The sequence below is a fragment of the Aquila chrysaetos genome, chromosome 16, assembly GCF_900496995.4.
Source record: "Aquila chrysaetos chrysaetos chromosome 16, bAquChr1.4, whole genome shotgun sequence".
Taxonomy (NCBI): Eukaryota; Metazoa; Chordata; class Aves; order Accipitriformes; family Accipitridae; genus Aquila; species Aquila chrysaetos.
Genome location: NC_044019.1, coordinates 13,254,032 through 13,280,575, shown reverse-complemented (window position 1 = coordinate 13,280,575; position 26,544 = coordinate 13,254,032). Strand labels below are relative to the sequence as shown.

At 38.6% G+C, this 26,544-nt stretch overlaps 1 protein-coding gene across 2 annotated transcripts in view; it reads left to right on the top strand.

Annotated features, from left to right (window-relative positions):
• The first annotated feature begins 220 nt into the window (after positions 1–220).
• The window catches only part of CARS1 (cysteinyl-tRNA synthetase 1), a 36,732-nt gene continuing 10,408 nt past the window's right edge, over positions 221–26,544 (top strand). Inside the window, exons 1-18 of one of the 2 annotated variants that reach the window (XM_030038976.1) lie at positions 221–305; positions 6,216–6,461; positions 9,344–9,435; positions 10,283–10,371; positions 10,674–10,770; positions 11,240–11,338; positions 12,331–12,480; positions 13,711–13,851; positions 14,631–14,719; positions 15,737–15,858; positions 18,669–18,781; positions 19,334–19,462; positions 19,677–19,806; positions 20,127–20,230; positions 21,240–21,337; positions 22,754–22,943; positions 23,481–23,549; positions 26,415–26,496. In XM_030038976.1, coding sequence (XP_029894836.1) covers positions 281–305; positions 6,216–6,461; positions 9,344–9,435; positions 10,283–10,371; positions 10,674–10,770; positions 11,240–11,338; positions 12,331–12,480; positions 13,711–13,851; positions 14,631–14,719; positions 15,737–15,858; positions 18,669–18,781; positions 19,334–19,462; positions 19,677–19,806; positions 20,127–20,230; positions 21,240–21,337; positions 22,754–22,943; positions 23,481–23,549; positions 26,415–26,496 — 2,065 coding nt within the window. In that variant the 5' untranslated portion in view covers positions 221–280. The remainder of the gene's footprint in view (positions 306–6,215; positions 6,462–9,343; positions 9,436–10,282; positions 10,372–10,673; positions 10,771–11,239; positions 11,339–12,330; positions 12,481–13,710; positions 13,852–14,630; positions 14,720–15,736; positions 15,859–18,668; positions 18,782–19,333; positions 19,463–19,676; positions 19,807–20,126; positions 20,231–21,239; positions 21,338–22,753; positions 22,944–23,480; positions 23,550–26,414; positions 26,497–26,544) is intronic. The other variant, XM_030038977.2, reaches the window with a different exon arrangement.

The window sequence follows — 26,544 nt, the reverse complement described above, 5'->3', positions numbered from 1 at the left end:
CGGGCGGGAGGTGTTGCGAGGGGGCCCGGTTCCCGGCCGGTCGCGGGGCCGCCGGGCTGTGGTGAGCCGCTGCGGCACAACGGCCGCTCCTGAGGAGAGGGAGCCCGGCCGCGCGACGCCCGCCCGCCCGCTCGCTTTGGCGGGAAGGCGGTGTTCCCCCGTTGCCGTGGTGACGCGGGGCGCCCGTCGGAAGTAGCGTAGCGGCGGGCGGGGCGGGGCGGGGCGACGCTTCCGGGCACGCTGTTGCATCAGCTCGCGAGCGAGGGGAGGAGGCAGCGGGATGGCAGCGGCCGCCGCGGAGCAGGGTAGGTCGGCGACCGGCGCCGCGGAGGCCCGGCGGGGCGGGGCGAGGGGTCCTCCGGGGTTGTCACGGCTTGGCGGGGGCTGGTGTCGCGGCTCCGCCGCTGTCACGGTGTCAGGCGGGAGCCGTGACGTCAGGCGACGGCGGCGGGACGGGACGCCGCCGACCCACCGCCCTGTCACGGCGGCTGAGGCGTCGGGGCGGGAAATGGCGGCCGGGGGCGTCCTGCGGCCTCCTCAGCGCGTCCCTCGGGGCCTGCGGCGGTGGGGTTCCCCCCGAACGCGCTCTTGGGGTGTGCTGGGGGGGGGCCCGCCGCCGCCGCCGCCGGCCCCTGAGGTGCGGGGCGGGCACCCATCGGCCGTCACGCCGTGCTTGGGGCAGAGGCGACGTGTGAAATCGGCCCCCCGCGCCCGTTGTTGGGTGGGTGCCCCTGGGGAGGTCGCCTGTGTGCCTCGGTGGTGGGTGACGTGTAAGCAGCTCCTGATGCCACTCCGGGGTATCGAAGTGGCGGCGTGTGAGTGGGTCCGTATGTGCGTGGGGTAGGGGGAAATGTGGATCTAGAGGTGCCGGCTGCACCTCTCACGCTGGCGCCTATGGATCGGAGGACCTCTGGTGCCTTGTGAGACCGTGGGATCCACATCATGCCTCGCCACTAATGTAAAGGTTAATGATGACACCTGCTGATTTGTGGAAAAAACTCGGAGCTTCTCACTACTGAAGTTTGGAAACAGCTGTTCTCCAGCTTGCTGCGTTCGAAGAGATAGATGTTAGGTGGCTGCCAGATGCGTAGTCAGTTGTGTGCTTATCACTGCATCGTCTGCTCTCTTTCACCTGCCTCTGTCTCCCATACTCTTTCCTGGTTATCTATGTTCTCCCTTGAACTCATGTCTGAACTTTTTGACTTTTCTGGAGGTTTTTTGTGGTTGTGTTTTAATGATGGGTTATACTATGCTCTTCCATATGGAAGGAGGGCCAGGGTAGTCCTGTAATTTTTGGCACTACTGTAGCAAATGGAAACTTGGAATACCAGTCATACAAGTATGAAATACCATTATGGCATGTTGGGTTGGAAATTTCTGTCATTCCAGTTAAGGATCTGTAGATTCAAAGATTTTGCCCCTTTTTCTTTGTTACTGAAAGTTACTTTGCTCTTTGTTCATCACAAGTAATGTTTCTACATAAGGGAGTCCAGAAACATTTATTGTTGTCAAGGGACTGGCATCTTCAGATGTTTTCAATATTTTAGTTAAGGTAGGGGGAAAAAAACCCCCACCAAAGGCTCAGTTCAGGTGTGCTTTAAGAAACTTCTTAGTTAAGTTTATTATTGGGCAAATAGTATTTGCTTTTTACTGAAATTGTAATTGTTACATTTAGTTTCAGTTCGGGAAAAGTGGAAGTGGAACTTACAGGGCTCAAGTGACTAGGACTGACAAGCTGTTCCTTGGTGGGCTACTCCCGTCTTAAAAATCCCTGCTCTGCTAAAAGCCTCTTGAACCTCGTCTATGAGTCTTGAAAAGTCCTTTGTCTCTCTGTGTGTGTGCTGCGTCTTGCATAAATGGGATAGCTGCATTGGTTCAGTTCTTCTGAAATTTTTATGGAAAAGGATAATTTGTCTTGGTTGAGCACATAGTTGGACTTCCTTCCAAAGCTACCAGAGTGGCCAGCCAGAATGATAAATGGCCCGTTGGAGCTGTGTTAATAATGAGACGTTATGCTTATCTTTTATGCGTTGTTTTAAATTTGTGAAAGCCAAGTTGGAAAAGAAATGACATTTTAAAATGTTCAGAAACGTCTAAGATTTCTTCTCTGGGAATGCCTCTGCAGAAATCCCAGAACATTTCAGTTGTCATCTAATTATGACTGACAAGGTTAGCAGGTTCAGGGAAGCTCAGGAAACCTAATTTTTCCCTGAAGCAAAGTAACTCCCTGTTTTTGTGTCAGCTAGCTTACTGCCTGCTTTATGGCTTTTCTGTCTTTACTTTGCTGTCAACACCTTCAAGGAACAGAGGTTTTCTTTTTCAAGTTAATAAAAGTGAAAAATTTCCATCAAATTTGGTATTGTGTGGGTTACACATCTTGATTAAACTTCAAAAGGTATTTTATGTGCAAATAAAATATAGAAGCGATCTTATGACTTTGAGTCTGTGTGTGTTGCTGCAGTCTTGCAGACAAATTCCCAGTGTCCTTTAGTAGCCTCTGAAGCACTTCATGCATGGAAAGAAGAATGTGTGACAATTATATCGCCCAAAGAGATTGTACACTGACAGTTATTATCTGAGAACTGTATTAATGTCTACAGTGTAATTTTTTTGAAACAACTTTTTAATCCGGGGGGAGTGTTACATGAACATTCATTCTTATGATTTTTCAAGGTTATTTTGCTACCTTTCCAACACTCGTGCTCGGTGCTTGTTTTCTGAGCGCAGTTGCTCTTCAGTGGTATGATTTGATGTCTATGCATCATTCCATTCACATGAGTTAATATTCAGTGTTATGCATCAGCTCTGTAATACTCCTGTGTTTCTGTTGTGAAGACGACACTTCCTAATGCAATTGAGTAGTAGCAACTGTAATTTTTCTGTTTTGGGAGGGGAAAAAAATTGCAGTCAGAGAGAAGGGCTATTTCTTAACCTGGTTTCCTAAAGCAACAGGTGTAAAACAGGTCAGACCTATATATGTCCATTGTCCCTTCTCCCTCAATAGTTTTTGAATCCATTGATTGGTATTAATTATGTTTGTCAGTGGGCTGCCTCTTGCACACAGTTGGCAGACTGAGCAAAGATGGGTTGGAGCTGTGCAGGAGGATGGAGATACTGAAGTGTATGGGGAGAGAGGATGAAGCACTTAGGAGGTACCAGGAAATATTCCAGTGGGAGTGTGTGATGAATTAAAGGTGTTGCGAGACACTGAGAGGGGGGGAACTGAGGGTGCAGAATATAAATCACAGAAGAACAAGATTCTGTAGATTTACTATTCTCGCTTTTAGTAGCGATATAAATTAAATCGGAACAGACTTCTATGTAAAGATAGTTTTGATTCGTTTCTTTTGCTTGAAAAGAAATGGTCCTCTGGTATACAGCCTTCCAAAAGACAGTGTTATCATATTCATTCTTTCTTCCCAGGAGAGCACTCTGTGCTTCAGGACAAGAGCTTTTGTTTTGTTAGTTCAGTCTAGTTTGGAGCTACTCAGAAGAATGCCAGAATTGAGAATGATTTTGTCCTGTATGTACTGAAATAGGATGCTCAGATGTATTGCAGAATTGCACTGATCACTCAGCACTCTCTCAAACACAACGAATTTGCTTGTATCTCCACATCTGACTGCAGCAGCGAGTAGAACACATCTGTGCTAGCTTTAAGCAAGCTGTCATGGTTTGAAAAGTAGCCGTCAGTCTAGAAGAGGAAGTTTGGAGCTCAGCACAGCCTGTGAAACCAATGTGAGAAACTCGTATTGGTACAGTGAGCCTGCTGGGAGCAGAAGGCTGCTGTGGTTCTGCTGCTGCTGTGCCCTGAGAAACCCTGTCAACAGCTGCACAGGTGTGTTCATGCTGTACTGCGTTTGCTGTGGTGTGCAGTCATGGACGTGAGTTTGGACTGAATTTGAGTGTGACCAGTATCAATATAAAGACATCCTCCTGTTTGGTCCCTTAGGCTGACTGGTTTCTTTGATGTATTACGCTTTCAAGTCTACTGTTGCTCTCACAACTGGATGTAACATCAAACTTTATAATTTCAAGTATTAACGTGTGTGCCAAGATTTTTCAAAGTAATTTTGGTTGCCTTGCTTATCAGGGCTGAGCTGGTACCGACATTCACAGGCAGTATTTGCCACCTCTCCTTACCAAAATTAGCTTGTATGAGTTCTGTCATCTTTGTTATATTTGTGTGTAAGTTTGTGCAACTTCCATTTTAGATTGGTTTACAGATGTGGTTGAAAAGCACTTACATTGTTTCAGATACACTGACTTGCTTCCCATTAGCAGCCTGGCGTGTGAATAATGGTCATAATAACCCTAATAATACTTTGCAAATTGAGTGTTGCTTTCCTTGCAATAGATCTTCAAAGATCTTTTCTTTGAGATATAGTTTCATTTCTACACAGGTCATTCTTGTAATACTTTTTTTTTTTGGCCTTCTCCCTCATATGATTCATGGATACAAAATTCACATTCAAGGAAGACTTATGTGTTAGGTTTCCATAGTTAATGAATATAACTATTTCAAACTATTTCATGTGTATAAACATGTGAAGTTCTGTGATGATAAACATCAGTAAATATTTAGGAGCCTGAAAAGTTTATAGCCAAAGCTGAATCCCATTCAGCTGGGTGAGGCAAGCCCGTAAGGTCTAGTTATGAACCATTATTTTCTTGTTATTCCTTATTTATATTGAACAATTACATGGATAGCCCTTGAGAAGGATTGAGACTTTACTTGAATCTGACTTTGCTTTTGTGTATTAATTTTAAATATCTTTTGTGACCTTTGTTTTTTTTTTATTATTATTTTTTTAGTCACTGATCGTTTTTATTAGTTGTGCTATATCTCATTTATACCCCAAAAAGTCAAACACAAACATACTTGGTATCTAGACATTTCCCTGTCATTCTGAGTTCCTGCAGAATATTTTAGTAATTGATTTCAATATAGGAAATGAGCTGCTCATAAAGTCTTAACTGATGATATTTGGAAGAACTTTTCAATTCTGTAGTTCCTCACATCCTCTCCTAGCCATCACTTCCCCATCTCCTTTCATCCTTCCCTTTCCAAGAGCATTGGTCTGTGAGCACCTCCAGTGCTTTGGGAACTACTTGTGCAGATGTTGGTACTAGTGTAAGAGGCAACAGTTGTGGCAGTGGTCTCTGTCAGGGTTTGGGAGCAGGGACAGGTGTTCTCATACTGCCTCTCTCGCTTTATTGTGCTATGACCTTGACTACATTTCAAATTACCTTCTTGGCTGAGTACCTAAACAAGGTATCAGCTTAATGTTTATACAGTACTTTGAACATGAACAGAGTTACAAATGTTGAATCATTGTAGGAAAATATGAATGCTGGGGTTACCTAGTGTCAGTGTTAGCCCAGATGCCATAATGTCCGCAGTGCTTCGTACCCGCTGACTTGCACAGGGCTTGCCATTACTCTGAGCATCCCCACCAAGTCACAGAACCCTTCCGCTGCTTCCTCCATGTCCCTGCGTTTGTAAAGATGAGACATAATTGAACCTGCTTTGCTTGTATACCAAATAAAATCATGGAATTAAAAAATTCTGAGGGAGGAGCACGATCTAATATCCATTCTGTTCATTTGTGCAGATCTTACTAATTTTAAATATTATTCATATGTCTGAGCAGAGAAAGTTGTATAGGAGAAGTATGGGAATATATAGCAACAGCTTAAATTTTGTGGTGTTGGAGCAAGTAGGAGTAACTGAGCACCATGCTGGGAGCTTGCATGCGGGCACCAGTCCTGCAAAGATTTAAGGATATGCTCAACTTCAGTAGACGTATTCACAGCCTATCCACAGTGTACAAAATTAATCATATTTAAATATTTGCAGGATGAGTGTTATAGCAACGTGGAAAAGAGTCACTGATTAGGTTTGCTGTATGTGAAGAATTTTCTCCAATTTCAAGTAGATAATATTTCTTCATGAAAAGGACCTGTGCTTTTGTCCTTATTACTCTTTGTAAAGATGTCTCCAAAAAACTTATCACAGCATGAACGTATTAATATTACAGCATTAATAGGAATATATAGTTATTCAGTAGCTTGTATTAAATATATTTTTCTCAAATTTCTTGCCAGTTGCCAGAGCTAATTTAGAGGGGGAGTTGTATAGTATAAGGATATATTTTGGTCATGGGATCTCCTTCTTTTAATGCTGATCAAATGTCCTGTGCCTCTCTTTACAGCTTCCAGCTACAGTTTTATTCTGAGCATTAGTGAAGAGGAAGCCAGGGTGAAGGCTTTGAATGAGTACCTGAGCACTCGTAGTTATATCCAGGGGTTCACATTTTCACATGCAGATGTGGAGGTATTCAGAAAGTTTTCGGGGCCACCTGTGGACCAGTATATCCATGTTGTCCGGTGGTACAGACACATAGAAGCAATCTATGATGGCAGCAGTGAAAAAAATGAGCCTTGTAAACTTCAAACAAGTGAGTAATATGAAACTGGTGGGCAGGTTATAGACTAGCTGACATTGTATTGGTTTTTATTGCTGAGAATTCCTAGAAGTTCGCTTTCATACTCTCTTGCACGCTTTAAAATTTACCGTATCAACTGGTATTCAAGGTCATGAAATTCTTCTTGCATACAGTTACTGTGTAATTGATAGATCCTGACCTATTTGAATCTTAAAGCTGTGTTTCCACATTTCTTTGATATTAAAATTCCTCAGTGTACAGAATTTGATTATCTGTTTTTTCTTTAAAAAGCTAGCCACTGGATTGTAACAGAACATGTGGGTTTTGGCTTGTTCCCTAAATATCAGGATTTGCTCAGTCTGCTTTTTTCCCCTGCAAGGGAAGCTAAATAGTTGTTGTATAATAAAAAAATTAATAATAAAGTAAACTGAATACTGCCTGTTATGATTGTTGTTAACACTGAATTTCAAAAAGAATGTTTGGGGTTCTTTTTTAACCCTGGTAATGTAGGCGTTGCTGATGATTTGAGGAAATACTAACTGGTTAATCCAGGTCATTGTGTAAGCATGGGTGCTGGCATTTTTGGGAGCTGCATCACTCTCCTGAGTTGTTTTCCAATGAGCTAGTCTAATTTAATTGCTTTATAGTGAGATCCTTGCTCAGGAAGTCATGAAGTAATTACTAATAATAACATAGAGCTGTTGTATTATGCTTGCAATACCTAAAATGAATGCATAATGTCTGTCATTTTTGCTGATGGTTGTTGACTAATATTACTCCAATGCCATCTTCTCACAACCTCTCATCATATGTGTTCTCAATTCCTAGCAGACCAGCAGTTAAATCAGACTGCTGCCAGTAGATTCTGTGTATGTGTGTGTGCCTGCATGTGTTCGTGCTGGATATTGATTTCCTTTCAGCAGTGAAGGGATCTCAGCTGTACTGCTGGCTCTGAGAGCAGATTTAATGCCACTAACTACAATTTGTCTGCAGGCTTTCATGGATTAGGGTAGAACAATAAGAGAAAAGGTTTCTGTTTTCCTGTCCATGAACTCTTTAATGTTAAGTCTCTCTTTCTGAAGGGTTATGTCTTGTTATCTTCATGATGTGTGCATATGTATCAGAAGTCCTGAAATGGTGTTCTGCAGTGTTCGCTATGAAATTGACACATGAATCTGCCACACTTCTTAGACCTTGGATATTTCATCGGTGTTTTTTTGGCTGTATTGGAGAGCTCCAGGGGTGGATTAGAGCAAATGAACTTCAGTTCAACCAGTGGGAAGACTATAGCTGGCAGAGACATATTTGAACAGATTAAACAGTACACCTTTCACTTTGCCCACGGTGTCCATGTAGTGGATATAATGTGACACCTAACTTACAAGCTGAGAACTTTAGGGTGCAGTATCTGGGGTTTTTCTTATGTTTAGTGTGGTTTTAAGTAAAGCAAGCTTTACAGATTTATCTTTTATTAGACTAACCCACATAGGCTTCTTTCCCTGAGGGAAACGTTAGCCGCAATTAAGCATGCCAGTGTAATCTTCGTAAATCAAAGAGTAAACAAATCCATACCTTGGTGTATGGTCTGTGTAATGGATAGACTGCTCTCATATTTGAGGTGTTCTGTTCAGGAGTACCTCATACAATGAAATGTTTAGAATAAATACATATTTCCATGGATCCATAACATGGAGATCAAATGGAGTCCATTTGTGAGACAGAGTACTACATTTAATATCTTTTTTTCTTACTTAGGTAGTTATTAAAAAAAGGAAGATGAGGAAGAGATTAAATTTTTTACCACGAATGTTTACATTACTTGAAGGTTTTCAGCCAAAATATTCATATGACAATACTAGGGGAAAAAGAGTTAATGAAGAGCATCCTGAAATACAGGATCAGAAAGGCAATTTTGTTGTCAAAACAAATAGTTTGTATAATATTTTAATTGCAGTTAAAATGCATACCATGAGAATTCCTAAAGACAGTGCTGTGTGTATTAAGCTGGCAACCTTGCTGGATTTTTGAATTTCCTCATTTGCTTTCATTCCTAGTTAATACGATAATTAGTTTAACATCATTACGGCTGTAAGCAGCCCTGTGCATAGTAAACTGCAACTCTTCGACAGATGACATACTCATACTTTTGTTTGAAAAAAACATGAGTTTAACAACTATGTTGCTTCTTAAAAAATTTAAAAGAAAACAAATGCAAGAATATTGTCACTAATATTACCCTGGGTTTTATCTACTCTCTTTAATGGCAAAATTTAGCCTCTTGCTGAATTGGAGCATATTTGTGGTAAATGAGTGTGTTCAAAAATGCCTTGTGTACATAGCAACAATGTATGATAAAAAGTTGAGGTTCTTTTTAAACCTTTCCATCTCCCCTCCCTCTCACCCTGAGTACACATACTCTGTCAATATTGGCTCTAGAGACTAACTGGTCTCTGGAGATTTTTTGCAAATTCTGTAGGAGATCTGTGATATGCTGTCACCGTAAAATCAGTGACGTTGCAGAAAGCCCAGGACTGCCATAACACTTGATTAATAATTCATTAAATTTCAAAGCTCTTGTTAACGCTTTAACTGAATTGCATGCTTTTACTTTTATAACCTCTTCCTTCCTGTTACTTGGATCAAAAGTTAATAGGGATGGCAAGCCAGAAAGTAGAAAATAAACTAGATGGAAATAATTTACTTTGTTTTTAGTGGCTTTGTAGGAAGCTCTAACAAAATTAGTTGGATTACTAGGACTGGAGCTGCTTTGTCTAATATGTTTTTTTTTTTTCTTTTGAAATAGCTTAATGATGTGATAAGGAGAAAATGTTATATTGCAAATCTGTTTGTGGAAAGTGTCTTTTCAGTTCTCTTTAAACTTTTTTTTCCCCTAGGTAAAGGCAAGCGTGTGCAGCCCCCCTGGTCTCCCCCTGAAGGGACAAAACATTCTAGGCTCTGTCTCTACAACAGCCTGACTCGCAATAAGGTGACTAAATGAAAGAAAAGTGGGATTTCCTTAGAAACAGAAATAAAGGAGTCATCAAATGTTTGTTTCTGAAGTGTTTACCCTATCAGTAGACAGGTTTCTGGGTTGTGTTTTGTGGAATGTTAACAAGGATGTGCCAGAGATGCTGTGTCAGTCAAGTGTGTTTGCTGGGGAAGTGTTATAATATATACAATAAATACACATACACTACAAGTGTGTGTATGTATGTGTATATTGCATAATATATAGTTCCCAATTGCAAATTATCATCATGCAAAATAGTCAGGGGTTCAACTGTAAGGCCATAAGTATAGGCAATGTGAACAGAACAAAATCACAGTTTCTTTCTTTAGATGTTGTCTGTGTAAAAAAAAGTCTCGCCAAATATATTATTGTAGTATAAACTGGTAAAACTTCTTGTGGTCTTGTTTGAAAGTCCTTTGGGAAAGAGAGGAAATATTAAGAATACTAATGTTAGGGGATGTAGTATCCAGGTACCTGTGAAATGATTATACTCTCTAACCTTTTTCAATGCAAAAGAAAGCCTCATCTTCCCTTTTACACATGCAGCTTGAATAGTGCCCCACCTAGTCCAAATCTTTGTAATCTGATATCTTGATTGATAAGAGTGCGGATAACACAAGCAGCCACACCCTGTTCTCTCTCTCACATGGTACAGCTAGTGGTGATCTTTTCTTACAGTAAAACGGGGAGTGGAATAACTATTCCTTTTTTGTAATTATAATCCATGTTTTCACACGGAGTTCTCATCTCCAAATGTGGTGTTACTGGCCTGAGATCATGTCTTCAATTTCTTCTGATCACTGTACGTTCCCTTTTGATTAAGGAAGTATTTCAGCCTCAGAATGGAAAAAAGGTCTTGTGGTATTGCTGTGGTCCAACAGTTTATGATGCTTCACACATGGGACATGCCAGGTACTGTAGTTCCTTATTTTGGTATAGGTAATAATAATGCCTATTGGAAGCAAAAGATATTAATTTTTATTTAGATGGGTGTATTACTAGAAAATAGTCTCGTTAGACTCAACACTTGAGTTTTAAGATTAAAAGCATGTTATAATGTTATGTCATTGTGTGATTAAAAACTTACTAGTAGATGAGGGAAAATTAAAACTGCTCTAAAATTATTGACTCTGAGATTAAAGTAGTTTGTGCATAGAATAGAAATAGACTTGAAGTGTTCACTAAGAACACCCCTATATCTTTTATGTTTTTAGGTCATACATCTCATTTGATATCCTGAGAAGAATCTTGAGGGATTATTTTAAATATGACATTTTCTATTGTATGAATATTACAGATATTGATGATAAGGTAAGGTCTTTTTAAATTGCAGTCTAGAATACTGTACTTTGAGCATGGAAGTCAGAGTCTCATATGTAATTGCCATTTGGTAAGCCAAGATAAATGTTACACTTATTAACTTAGACATATACTTTTGTATAGTCATTGAGTCATTGTTTTTTCTCAGTTTTGTAACATTCCTATGGTAGCAAAGCCTGTATTCTTGTATATAAATTAATGTTGTCATAAAGAATGAACACTAAGCTTTTTATAAAGATAACGTATTTTATTTGCCTGTTGTTGAGATACCTAATTAAGTCTGTTGAGGTAGCTGATTAACTATGTATGGTGTGTTTAGTTTGTATTACTGCATGTAATTTTTGTAGCTTGGTAAATTTATAGGGATTCTGAAATGCCTTTGGTATGTAATAGATTTTATTTGTACTTTGTATAACTACATGTTGCTTCACAAAAATATTTTCATGTTTCTGCTTCGTAGATCATCAAGAGAGCAAGACAAAATTACCTTTTTGAACGGTATAGAGAGAACAAATCAACACCAGATCAGCTACTTGAAGATGTTAAAACTGCCTCAGAGGTGGGCATGGTATTTAATCCCTGCTAGAGTCTTAGGTTCTTACTTAATAATGTAGCAAAGCACCTAAAAAATACCTCTGACTGTGCTACCTCCTTAAACTTTCTGCTTGTTTCAGTTATTCTATTGAACTGATACTACACAAATTAGAAATGTTATTGGAACTGCACATCACTTTGATTTTCCATTGTTTTAGAATTGACAAGAACTATCCATGTAAAAGGCATGCCTGATTTTTGTGTTCATAGAACTTGTTTGTGAGTGCTTGTATATTGTTGTTGGGGTATTGGGGAAAAAGTTCAAAAAGCATTTGGATGTTTGTGTGTTAGAATTCAAATTTTAAAAATAACCCTTTAAAATAGTTTTTAAATGGTGGTACGTCCATAATCTTTTAAAGCTTGTGAGGTTTCTCTTTTGTACCATTGATGGCCTTGGAAAGAGCAAAAAGTCTCCAGAGTTTTAGGATTTAATAAATTGTGTATGCTGGACTGAAGGTGGGAGAAGGTGATTCTCTGGTCATTTTTAGAACTACAGATCACAAAGAGATTATCAGTCTAATGAATTGAATACAGGCCTGAGAATAGGAGGCCTGGAAATTTTACCCAAGTATCATTGCCTAACATACTCTCTAAGCATAGCATTTAATCTCTCTCTGTTTCACATTAAAGCTTCTCCTATTCAGATTTGTGATAATCACCTGTGTAATTAAGGTGATCAACTGCATCAGAAATGAAAATTGCTAAACAACAATAGTGATGATATAGTAATTTATAAAGTCTTTCTGAAAAACTGAATTGGGATGTGAACTAAATTCTTTTGACTTCACCTTTATTTCTGATGAGGGGTATGTTTCAGTAGTTTGATCAAAGCTTTTTATGTGGCATAATGTATTATTCATCACTAGCAAGGTACTATGTGGCTAAGATAATATATCGTGTATGGAACATAGCACTACTGTACTGCAAGTTGCTTTCTAAATTTTTTTTTAATTATAGCTCTTTTCAGTTAAATTAAATGAGACAACAGACCCAGATAAAAAGCAAATGTTGGAAAGAATTCAAAATGCAGTGAAGTCTGCTTTTGACCCTCTACAAGAAGCTGTGCAAGCAAAACTCCCTGCAGAAGAGATCAACAGATGTCATGAGGTCAGTTTGAGCTCCTTTTAAAATGATATTTGGCTTATAATTGTTAGGGTTTTTAAAAATAATATTTAGCTTGTAGTACTTCCCTGAAACATGGAAATTCTTATTCATAGAAAGAGGAACAGTGGGCCTGAGGACTTTGTAGTACTTTGCATTCAATACAGGAAATTTGATCCTTGAATTGAACTATATATTTTTTGGATGCTGTTTTTATCAGTGACTTTTTTTTTCCTCCCACTGTGATAATCACTCAGTTATTTTTACGTTTCCAAGAGGGATTTTTCTCTTGCATATATTTAGACTTTATCTTTGACTTTTTTGTCTTGATGAATTAGTTTCAGTATAGATTACTGAACCTGCATTTATGACATTCCAATACTGGTGGCAGTTTTCTACACAAGTGTTTCCATCTCTGATCAGAGAAGAAAATACAGCCCAAAAAATTGCGCTCGGGATAATTCTTATCCAAAGAACATTACATTTAGTGACAGTAATCCTGTTGACTTTATTGGGCTTTGATACTGTCCCAGTAACCAAGTCAGTCAATATAACTACTGTCTTTTGGTAATTGGTTTCCACTTTCATCTTTTCTTGCTTTCAGATTATTTGTGATAATTACTGCAGAGAGCATAGGGTATGTGCTCCCTTCTTGAGAAGACTCTCTCTCTCTAAATTATCTTTTTAAAAGAAGTCCAGCTATTCTAATATCAAGTGCCTTTATAAAAGCGTATACTGACCTAACAGAATTTTAAAAATAACTAAAATCTAAGCAATCACACCTTCTGGGATATATCCTATTGTACAAAAATGTCATCTTTTAATATAAGATTGAAATGTATCCTTACTGATGTTCAAATTAGTCTTTTAAACACTTTTTAGCAATGTGCACAGTGAGGCTTCTGCTAGGATTACCCAGTAGTAGTGGGGGGAACAGATGATGTAATATAACTGCAGGTCCCATCTGGTGTTTACAACGTAAATTCCACGTGCTTATTTAAGTGATTGATATCAAAACAGATATCACTTATCATTTTGTCTTCCTTCCTCTGTTTGTTTCATCCATATTTATGAAGGGCAATATGATAAAAATCTGGTAGAAGCACGGAATACTCTGTATTTATAGCCAAGTGTCTTTTTCCTTGAGCAAACCTCTCTGTTCAGAATAAGATCTTTCTGCAGAGTTTAAACAGAGCAAGTCTTTGATCAGTTGCACTTACAATTATTGTTTTATAGATACTGTTGGAAGAAGCCAAAGATTTGCTTTCTGACTGGTTGGACATAAAATTTGGCAGTCAGTTGATTGACAATTCCATATTCTCAAAGCTCCCCAAATTCTGGGAAGGGGAATTTCATAAAGATATGGAAGCGCTCAATGTAAGTAAACAAACTGTTTTCTGTTCTAAAAGTGTATGTGCCATGCCTCATAATACCCAGAGTACAATTTAGCTCCTTAATAGCTTTCAAAAACCTCATATTTCAACCTTATTGATAAAGTATTTCCTTTAATGTGAATAGGTAGCTGTTAAATTAGCACCTGTTCTGTTTCCATCCCAATAATCTTAAATCCATTGTGCATGTTACCAGAGCCAGTTAACTGGTGATCAAGTTTGATGTGTGCACTCCATCCCTTCCCCTTGGTGTAACATGGGCTTATAATCATAAACTGATCCAGAAATTTGAAATGGAGCGTGTTAGCTGCACAAGAGAGCCCTGCCAGCCTCAGCATTTAGACTGACTACTTATCAGTCTTCAGCCACTAAGAAATTATGTGGTGATAACAATCAAGGACAGATTTGTCTGTTACAGATGAAATGCTGTGTCATATGCAATGGTTCAGATCAGTGAAGGTTTATTTATTTACCTGCAAATCAGAGGGCCTTATTGCCTGTTCTGTCAGAAGTACAGTAAGTGGAAGAGCTGACATCTCCTGCAGTAGTTTGTTGTTAACGTCGCCTTAAAGGCTGAGGAAAAAATGGCCACAGCACATTGTTTCAGAGCAGAAAGCTTGAAAAAGGAGTCTTAGATTCTACTGTCACTTGCTTTTAAGCCTATTTTTAACTAATGTATAATATAGATGTATATTTAGTGCATATTTGCATATGTATAAATATTTATATGTATATAAAATACAAAATTCTACTTTTTATCTATAGGTTTTACCTCCAGATGTTTTAACACGGGTTAGTGAATATGTGCCAGAAATTGTGGATTTTGTGAAAAAGATTGTGGATAATGGTTATGGGTAAGTTTGCTACTGGATACTTTTTTTGTGCACTTATACTGTCTCAGAGTTAGGATGATTGCTTCCAACACTTAATTGTGAACTGTTTTCTCTGTTTTCATATGCAATAGTAGTCTTTTCCAGAAGTAGTGTTTCATCACATAAAGAAACTTCAGGTTCCTTTGCAAAAGACCTGTTATTTCTCACTTGATGAAAATGTGCTATTCTATACTTCTTACGATGTCTTACAAAGAGAGAAGTTAGATTATTAAATTTATAGGGTGAAATCCTCGTTCATTAAAATAAATAGTCAAAGTCCCATTCACTTGAACTGTGTTTGACTCCTGGCCTTCAGCAACAGGTTTAAAAAATGGATGCCCGAGTAGATGGCTAGAAATCAGTTGTAAATAATATTTAAAAAAAAAGTAGTTGTGAACTGTTTTTCTGCCATTGTCTAATATTTGTGAAAATCAGGCTAATACTCTAGAAGTTCCTAAGTATCATGATAGATTCCTGTCTGAAATTTTTGAGTTCCCTTTCTGTTAATATCCTTAATTTTTTGACGTGGATGTATTTTTACTGTGAAAAAAGCAAACCTGTGGTTCAGACTGTCATAATTTCTCTTGCATGTTCTTCCTTTAAACCTACATTTTAAAATCTTCTTTAAAAAGAAGGAGGCATGCGGGGGGCCATTCAAAATTGTTTGCACTGAATTATCAGCATTCCCGGTGGTCCTGAAACTTAGCTTTGTGTCAGAGTTTTTATTATGGACTTACCTTTGTGTCAGAGTTTTTATTATGGCTGTAGAGGGACAAAATTAGCAAAGTGAAGGAGGACAAAATGGACTGGGAAACAAACATGATTCATATTATATTATTGCAAAATATTAAAAGGGACCGGAAGTATTGTAGATATTTCTTCTCTTGGGACTGTTATCTGACGTCTCACCTCTTAAGAGTTTAATAAAAGATGTTGTTTTTGGGATAAAATCCAGTTAAGTCTTGGTAAAAAGTTAGCTAATGACCTTTAACTTTTCAGGTATGTGTCCAATGGATCTGTATACTTTGATACTATGAAGTTTGATTCCAGTGAAAAACACTCCTATGCTAAGTTGGTTCCTGAAGCTGTAGGGGATCAAAAAGCTCTTCAAGAGGGTGAAGGTAAAAAGGGGAAATAACATTTGCTTAGGTTGCTGAAGAAGCTGATGATGTGTTGATCTCTTCAATTGATTTCACTGACGTTTGAATCAAAGTTACTGTCAGAGTTGAATGGTTTACCTGCTGCACTTCCTTTACCAACAGATTTATTTTCCAAAGTTTCGTAGCTTGACCCAGCACTTCCTGAAAGTTTTTAATTGGAAAATACCAAGAAATGTTATTCATTCTAGGATGTTTATGGGTTGGGTTTTTTTTTTCATTTGTTTGGGGGTTTTTTTGGTCACAATTGTGAATAGCTCAGTCATTTGACTATAGCCCAGTTATTTGGCTGTTCATCTGGTTCAAAGTAGAATCATAGCATCATTTAGGTTGGAAAAGACCTTTAAGATCATTGAGTCCAACCGTCAACCATGCCCACTAAACCATGTCCTGAAGTGCCTTGTCTATGTGCTTTTTGAATACCTCCAGGGATGGTGACTCAACCACTTCCCTGGGCAGCCTGTTCCAATGCCTGACAACCCTCTCAGTAAAAAAATTTTTCCTAATATGCAATCTAAACCTCCCCTGGCACAACTTGAGGCCATTTCCTCTCGTCCTATCTCCAGCCACCTGACAGAAGAGACCAACACCCACCTCACTACAACCCCCTTTCAGGTAGTTGTAGAGAGCGATAAGGTCTCCCCTCAGCCTCCTTTTCTCCAGGCTAAACAACCCCAGTTCCCTCAGCCGCTCCTCATAAGACTTGTGCTCCAGGCCCCTCACCAGCTCTGTTGCCCTTCTCTGGACACACTCCAGCACCTCAATGTCTTTCCTGTAGTGACGGGCCCCAAAACCACACACAGTATTCAAGGTGCAGCCTCACCAGTGCTGAGTACAGGGGGATGATCCCTTCCCTGCTCCTGCTGTCCACACTATTTCTGTTATAGGCCAGGATGCCGTTGGCCTTCTTGGCCACCTGGGCACACTGCTGGCTCATATTCAGCCGGCTGTCAACCAGCACGCCCAGGTCTTTTTCTGCCGGGCAGCTTTCCAGCCACTCTTCCCCAAGCCTGTAGCGCTGCATGGGGTCGTTGTGACCCAAGTGCAGGACCCGGCACTTGGCCTTGTTGAACCTCATACAGTTGGCCTCAGCCCATCGATCCAGCCTGTCCAGATCTCTCTGTAGAGCCTTCCTACCCTCGAGCAGATCAAGCCTCCCTCCCAACCTGGTGTCATCCGCAAACTTGCTGAGGGTGCGCTCGATCCCCTCGTCCAGATCATTGATAAAGATATTAAACAGAACCGGCCCCAACACTGAGCCCTGGGGAACACCACTTGTGACCCGCCGCCAACTGGATTTAACCCCATTCACCACAACCCTCTGGGCTCGTCCATCCATATTTGGGTTCCTCTTTCATGCTGAGAACTCTTTACGTTATAAATCTTGTTGTGTTGAACTAAATCCAAATATAGATTTTTTTTTTTGAGTCGAGCCATAGCAGAGGAGTAGCTTCAAATGCTCAATAAACCAGACTCTGCTGGTTATCTGCTCCTAAGGTGGTACAGTTTTAGTAGCAAATCATCCACAAAGTCTGTCAGAAGAATATTAAAATGTTTTCATATAACACTTATACTAGGTGAAATTAGGGCACTCATAGTAGGTGAAACTAGCAATATCTGAGAGACGCAGCTTAAAATGGATGTGATTTTTTTTTTTTTTCTTAATTCAAACCCTTATAGCTGAATCTATGTGAAATAAAAGGTGCTAGCTTAAACCACCATCTTTGTGGTAACATGAACGTAACATTTCCACCACATAACCAGCCACTTTTGTTGACTTCTTGTGTCCTTTTGCAAATAGGAGCCGATGCTGAGTGATTAATGTAACTAACCAAGGGTATGCTTACGTCAAGTTATTGCTTGTCAGCCTAGCTGCTTTGACTCATTTGTGGTGATTGTCCTTACCCTGGCAGATAATGTCATTTTGACTGTTACAGGCAGCAGAAATGCTAAGCTTTGAAAGTTGCAATTAGTGTAAATAAAAGTGTAATACTTTTACATTTAAAGTGCATAATGTTACATATTGTAAACAATTGAGATTGCAGGCATCTCAAGCTGTACATCAAAATTAATTGAGAAGTTTAACCTTGACAATTTTGTCTTTAATCTGTCTTCGGTTATGTGGTAGGTGGTATTGTTAACCACTTCTAGTCTTGGACAGTACTGCAGAAATAGTAAATTCCCTGTGTTTTAAAGATGCTTTAATGAGCGTACTACCTAAATGATCATAAATAAGGAGCTAACAGCAAATAATGCATAACACATCTGTGATGATAACAAAACAGTAAACATGGCTATTGAACAATTACCAGCCATTCTGTGCAGCAGCTGAGATTAGGGGTGGAAGAAATATCCTATGTTCATGTTGTGTGTGCAGATTAAGACAATCCTAGTCTTAATTTGGATTGTTCTAATTTTGGAGTGAATTGGTTCTGCAGTCTTACTTGTCTATGAGTATAAGGGATTTTGTTTCTATATTTCTTTTTCTGTAACTGCAATATTGGAATTGTGCCTGCAGAGAGAATGTAGATTAATGTCATGTCAAAACTTAGAAAGCAGTGCAGCTGATACTTTTCAGATTTCCTGTCAAACAAACATTAATCAAAAACCCAAAGAATTATCAAGGTTAATTATGAGGAATTTTGAGGGCTGAGTGTTTTTCATTTATTTATTTATTTATTTAAATTCACTTGATGTGAGGTACATGAAGGCCAGAAATCAATAATGCTGGTGTTTAAATAAAATGTATATATTTACATTTTCTCTTTTGAAAGGTGACCTGAGCATCTCAGCTGATCGCTTAAGTGAGAAGCATTCTCCAAATGATTTTGCTTTGTGGAAATCCTCCAAGCCAGGGGAGCCCTCATGGGACTCTCCATGGGGAAAGGTAAGGACATTATAATCAGGGTTTAGATCTTCTACACCTTATTAAATAGCATGTTACACAAATACTTTGCCTCACCTCATATTGATAAGGTATAGATTATGGGATCTTGTGTTCAATTGTAGATTCTGTTGCTATGTTCATTTAATAATTTAGAATGTGTATCAGTCTGTCTCTGATACTTTTTAAACAGAAGTCTGCATGCAGACTCATGATGGCTGTTACTGGTCATTTGTCTGCTATTTATCTACAGGCTTTATCTGCAGTAATTTTTATATCATTTTTTCTTCATTGTGATCAAAAATATTAATGTAATTTTAAAAAGAATAATAAGAAGGATAATCAAAGAATCACAGATGTATATGCCGTGTTTGATCTTTAAATCTAACAGTATACTTTTATGAAGCTGAGACTGAGAATCTTTATTTCTTGGTAACACTCTATCTCATTTCCTCAGGTGTGTAACTACTTAGGGGCAGACCAATGAGGGAATGATACATAGGCAGGAGAGGAAGACAATTAACTAGTAGCCAAGTAATGTCTTTTTCTTAACAGGGTCGTCCAGGTTGGCACATTGAATGTTCCGCGATGGCTGGATCCATTCTAGGAGAGTCAATGGATATTCATGGAGGAGGGTTTGATCTCCGATTTCCCCACCATGACAATGAACTGGCACAATCTGAGGTGAATGAACTGGCCTTCAGTTTCTGCAGTGAAAAAGCGACATGCTTTACTTTGACTGCAACTTACACAAGTCCATAAATTATTTTTAAAAAATTTTTATGTGTTTTGTATAAGCGTAACTTTTTGTTCTCAGGATTTTATTCTTAAATTATCCTACTTCATGGTATGTATGTAAACCGTGTTGGGTCTTTGGGGTTTTTTGTTTTTGCTGCAGGCATACTTTGAAAACGATCACTGGGTTCGGTATTTTCTGCATACTGGCCACTTAACAATTGCTGGCTGTAAAATGTCAAAATCTTTGAAGAATTTCATTACCATAAAAGATGCACTGAAGAAACATACAGGTAAAATTACTTTGGAATTTGAATGCTTTTGATGTACTTTGAGTGGTGACTGTGGTAATTTTGTAATTCAGGCACATAATGGAGTTTCTAAAAATGGCTAACTTCAGGTGTCTGTCTTCTTCACTAATGTTAGAACAGCTTCCTTGTTCTGCTGTTCCTTGTCAGTATTATCTGTACGGATAATAGTGTTCTTGCTTTTTTGGTAGATGTATTGATAGTAAGAATATTAAAAATTCTGTTCTTAGCCACTGCAGTATTGGAGGCCATAAAAATGCTTTAGATATGATTATTTTCCTTGTTTATTTTGAAACTCCTAATAGCACGACAGTTACGGTTGGCTTTCCTCATGCACTCTTGGAAGGATACACTGGATTATTCAAATAATACCATGGAGTCAGCTATTCAGTATGAGAAGTTTATGAATGTAAGTAAGCTTTCCGTTCCTCCTCCACCTCTCTAAGCGTTGTGTTGTCATATGTGTTTCAAGAAATAGAATCCAAGGATATACAGGCCATATCCACAGACTGAGTTTGCCTTCTGAATTTGTCAGGTGAGATGTCACAGTATTTGTTTAGCTACCACTGAACATTAAAGTCATGTAAATTCCACAGACAGCTACATTTCTCTGCAGCTGGGTGCTCTCTCCCAAGTTTTGACATCTCTGAGCAGCTTGGCACTTAAATGCAAGATTAGTTTCTCAGTTCAGCTTGCTTATAGGACTCAGTCCAACAGACACTCTCATAACATGTCTACCAGATCAGACTTTACACAAAGTAAAGTGTAAAGGGAAGGGGAGTATCATTCCTACCTTTTCTCCTCACCACATACATTGAGCATTTGCCTCTGTACCTTGCAGGCCTACGTGAGGGGTCAGGCACAGTTTCTTTCCCTGCTTAGTTTGGAGCTGTAATTTAAACCCACATTTCCTACAAGGAGGCTGTACAGCATTTTGAGATTGTTGATCTTGGTCTCTCCAGCTGAAGCAATTCTGCTTTTTATGTAAAATGTTTGGTTTGGGCCACAGAATAAGTGAAAATGACTTTTCACTAAGCTGGATGCCCACATAAAATAGGCCCTCGCTATAAAACCACTTTTATTCTTCAGCTTCCATTGGTAGCAATGCACTTAAAAATCTGCCATAAGAATTCTTGCCTAAATTTTTTTAAATGATATTGTATTTGAGCAGCTCGGTGTTAAAGTATCATAGTGTATCATGCAGTGGCAGAGCCAAGAGAGAGAACTGAATTACAGTCCAACTGTGATTTACAGAGTTATGCAAAATGTGTGGGTTTCCTTGTTTTGACAGACATTCAGTAGGCTGAAACAGTGTTGAAACAATAAACTTTAGGAGGCTGATTAAAAAATAACGCCTTTTTGTAGTAAATATTGGTTGTGTCTAATTTAAACTGATTTTTAACTATATTCTTTTACAGGAGTTCTTTTTAAATGTGAAGGATATTCTTCGAGCTCCCACTGATGTAACAGGCCAGTTTCAGAAATGGGAAAATCAGGAAGCAGAGCTGAACAAAAAGTGAGTGGAGCATTCATACTTCTCTGTGCATAGCCATTGTGTAGCTACATGTTTAATTTTTTTTTTCCTGGCAAAGTGACTTACTATGTATATAGTGGTATTTATAAATCTGTAGCATTTTCATTGAGAACCCAAACTCTGTACAAGCTAGTGAATTTATGCAACAGCTTTATGAAGTATAGATTAAATTGTTCATTTTCCTTTCATTTATGTTAAGTACACCGGCATGTCTCATCGCCCTGTTTGTGAAGGGGAAGAGAACTTTTTTGTTAGGTAGCTGTTATTTTCTTCACTACTTGAAGTGCTGTCCTTCTGTCTGAGAAGTGACCGATAATTCACAGTGGTTACAACTGGAAAAATAGTATTTTACACATTTCAAAGTGCAGTGAGCAAACTGAGACAAACAGAAGTTAAATGACCTGACTAAAGGCACAAAAGATCGGAGTGCCAATGTTTGAAAATGTGTTGAGAGAGACAGTGATATCAATATTGCAGTCTTTCACTTTTATAACAAAACTATCATTATTGTTTGTAATATGAACAGTGTCCTATATGACTTCTATTATGTGTGAAATTTAAAATAGAAGCATCTTATGTTGAGTACTAAAATTGTTCCTAGTTCAGTTCACTGTTGTGGACAGTGATGTCCTCTGAAAATTTCATCTTCAACTTGAGGCTGGTGGAGATAACCCTTTTTTTTTCAAAAAGAGGGAAGATAGTAAGTAATACAGAGGTCAAAAGGAAGGCACAAAGAAGTGGGAGGAATAGAAGATATGCTTCATGGATATTTGTTTTGTCTCCTTTCTCTACCACTTCTCATTCTCTTTTCTCTGGAAAAAGTATGTTGTTTGAAACAGTAGTACCCGCCTTGTGTGATGAAATGGTACTTAATATATGGTATTACTTATTATGCCTATTCATGAACATTACAAAGGTTTGCATGAATTTATTCCTTGTATGTGCTTGTAACAGCGTCATAACACTTCACTGTGTGGTAAGTTAACTTCCAAAGAAGATGGAAAAGATACTAAACAGAGTACTTGGCTGGTACATAGGGAAAGGAGAGCAATACTGTAAAGAAAAAAAAAAGTAAGCACAAGAAGGTACTAAATAAGTAATTTATACTGCTTTAAAAAACTGGTATGAAAAGGTCGGTTGCTGAAAAAGTTTTTGATGTAATTTGTTTGGATAGTTGCTGCCAATTAGATTATCCTGCCTCCCTTTGTCCATAGCAGCAAAACAGCAGCATTGTGATAATGCCTTTTTCTTGCTCATCTGTTTTTCCTTCAAATCCAAACTATGACCAACAAAAGATTATCTCACTTTTAGGTCCCCTTACTCTTCTAACAGAGATTGTTCAGAGTAGGTTGCAGATACTTTTGACATCTATAGTAAAAAAAATTTTTTTCTTCTTAGTTTTTACGACAAGAAGGCAGCAATTCATGAAGCACTGTGTGACAATATTGACACTCGCTCTGTCTTAGAAGAAATGCGTTCGTTAGTCAGTCAGAGTAACTCCTATATTGCTGCAAAGAAATCGTCCAGACAAATGCCAAACAGACTTCTTTTAGAAAACATCAGTTCCTATCTCTCTCAAATGCTAAAGGTATGTAATAGCAAGTAGTAACGTTGCTATTGCACTGTGCAATTATAACTGTTGTATTTCTCAAGTATGTAGGGATCTGTACAGTCTTTGTTTAAATCTTGTAGGAAACTAGAGGTCTTCCACACACACCCCAACCAAAACAACCCCAAATTGCAGTGTGTGCTGCGGCGGGAGCAATTTGGAGTCCTTTATGTTACATTATAATGTCAGCTAATGTTTTGTTGAATAGTGGACAGCCCCTAATACATGCAAGGAAAATTAGATAGTAGAAAAAATACGAAGTTATAATGTCAAACCTGACAGCTTTAAAGCTAAATCTTGAAAGTCAATGCTTAGTATGCTGTATCAATTCAAAACCAAAACATCTTCTTATTAGAGCAGTGAATTGTGGGTTAAATGAGAACTAGGTGGCTTCAAAACCCTAGTACATATGATTTTGCTTAGTTTTCACATATCTGTGACTTGATGTCTACAATCTTTTCTCTTTTCTTTTTTCTTTCTTTTTTTTTTTTTTTTCTTTTTTCTCCCCTTGACCAGATTTTTGGTGCCATAGAAAGTGATGACGCAATTGGTTTTCCTGTTGGAGGGAATAGTCAAAACATAAATGTAAGTGAAGGACAAAGTACACTACACAAAATTACTCTGTGTCCTTTGAAAGCTTAGGTTAGATAAAGTGATTACATTACTGATATGTAGCTGAATTACGTTCTTTCCACTTTTAACATTTGAACCTGAATTAATTAATTGGCTTAGGAAGCAGGATTCTTCTTTTATGAGAATTGGGGTTTTTTATAGGTTTGTTTGACTTAATGACAGACAAATTGTATAGTAACCAGAAAAAGAATTATCTTGTCTTCTGAATGATGCGTCTGTTTAAGAAACCACATGTTAACTACAGACAGCACATGCTACAGTCTAAAGACTCATTACAAGTATTTGTATGTTAAGTAGTTTCAAAAATATAATTATACTGATTAAACTTCCTTGCGGTACACCAAAAACCAGCCTGGAGGCAGCTGGAGTTTTATCCGCATTTCAATCTCTTTTTCTGATCTCATTTGTAGCCACAGTTTTTATCTGGCTTTTGAAGGCTGTTTTGCTTTGGTCACCCAGCAGTTCTACTGTGATGCAGAATTTTTCTGGAAATAGTTGGGAGATACCTGATGTAAGTGCTGATGGGCCCTGTAATAACAGTAATGTTTCATAGTGCAGGCAGGAGAAATAACTCCATATGAAAGCTATCAACTTTGCTGTCTTTGTTCGTGTAAAAAATTTGACATGGACAAATCAGTGCTGTTTTTCAAGTATTTTTCTGCATTCAAAGGTGTGACCATATGTTCTTCTGTTCCTCCTTAAAAGGAATAAGTAAAACATTTGTGGTGTAACAAAAAAGCTAAACTTTTTGTTCATCAAAGGAAGAGAAAAGCTTGCTTATGGTTGAAGAATGTGAATGAACACTCATGTGATCATGGGCCGTGCAAATACTTACATTACTGTGCTGTGGAAATCTCCAGTAATGATATAATAAGGAAGATGCTCAGTATTCCATACCAAAACCCATCAATAGTGAATTTTAATTTAGCTCAGAATTATTTTGAATTTCAGAAGAAAGGCAGCACCTTAACACCTTTTTAGGGAAAATTAAAATTAGATTTGTATTTAGCACTTCATTCAGGCAGTGTTTACAATAGATATGCTTTATGGAAGGATTGGCAATAGCTTGGAACAAGAAGCTAAGCCCTTTCACCCCTTTAAAGTAACGTTGCCAAGGGTAGTAGAGTCAGAAGAGTCTTGTGCAGAATCCTGTGCTAACACCTGTTAGCACAGTTGTCAGAAGAATCTTGTGCTAACACCTGTTACAAGAAACTTCTGTTTTTATCACCTAGAACATTACCGGTTTTAAGCATTATAATATAAAGATGCATAATATCACAAATGTTTTGGCTGTTTCATTAAATAGTATACCCTCTTTCAGTCTTCCATGTAGATACTTATTTTTCATAGCAAAAATTAGCAGGTTGGAATTCAAGGTTGGAAAACTTCTCATTAATTGTGAGAAGTGGCTGTGGATCAGGCCTATGGTTTCTTTGTCTAAATTGGAGATGAAGGAACCAATAGAGTCATAATCTCCAAAAAAGGCATAATCCTCTTCAAAAGCTCTGAAAGAACAACTAGCTTAATTACCATGGTTCAGTAATTTACTTGAAAGGGGCTAGAAGAGATTTGAAGTCAGAAAACCTCAGGTTCCATAGTCTCATTTTCCAAATGAATTAAGCGTTGCTGTCAAGTTAGTTATTCTGGAAGTAAAAATCTTTCATCTTTTAATGACTGATAAAGTAGTGACAGTGCATGCTTCCCTGACACCACGTCATTTGCATGTTGAGCTAGTTTCAGTGTAGACGGGCTAGTGGAGATGTGACTGTTGCTCACTTTCCAGAGTCTGTTCCTTCTGCCAAACTTGTCAGCAGTGGTTTCAGTTGTGAAGCTGATTGCATAGCATTCATGTTTATGAATAGTTTTAACGGAGCCCCTCAACTCCTTTCATATGGGCACTTCTAGAACATAACAGACTATCTTGTCTGTTAATTGCACAGAAATTTGTCATGAAGATTTAACAGATGGGAAAGACACATGGAAACTGTAGGGGGGGGGGGGAAAGTGTGCATTTTTTTCTCTCTTCCCCACCCTCCAAAGTAATGATACTTTTAATTTAAGCAGTCCCCTGGGTGCCTGGTTTCTCCTCTTGGGATTCCAGAGGAGTGTTGGCAGACAGTGCTGATCTGTAGTTGTTTCTGTAATTGTTCACTGCTGTTCACCAGCTGCTTGCTGTTGCTATTCACTACCATTGAGAGCAGGATTCTCAGGACTTTTTCTTTGAGCTTTCATGACCAGCATTTACTTACACCTGAAATAATTCAACAGTAATGTCTCCCCACTTTTTGTGGGGGAGGGAGTCATGTGAGGAATACAGACAACTGCACTGTATTGGAAAGAAATACAATTAGCATAAGCTAACATCTGAGGAACAGATCTCTGTTCTAATGAAGATAAGTCCTACCATCAGTTTCACCTGGTATTATGTCTGACAAGCAGTTGGACGTAAGTAAGACAACACAGAGCGTGAAGGGGCAAATTCATCTGGGTGCTGTTTTTATTCCTGTACTGCATTATAGTTTGCTGGACTGTAGCATAACCCTGTGGAACTGGTGAATCTGTAACTGAAAGGAGACAAAAAAGGAATGGGGAGAGGCAGAACCTCACAAGTGGATTTTATCTGCACAAAAGGAAAATTGACAGCTAATGCAAATTATCGTCTATCCTTTGACATCAATAGAGCAGTGACAATTTTTGTTGATACAGATCTGCCCTGAGGGTCAAGTTCCATGCAATAGCACATAAATATGAAGTGGGTAAGGACATGTTTTATATCTAAATGATGATTAGCTAACTGTAGAAATAATTATCCTGCAGATTGAATCTACAGTGATGCCATATCTACAAGTTCTTTCTGAGTTCAGAGAAGGAGTGCGACAAATTGCCAGAGAGAAGAAAGGTGAGAGTTTGCTTTTCCCTGTATTGTTGCACATGAGACTCAGAGGTC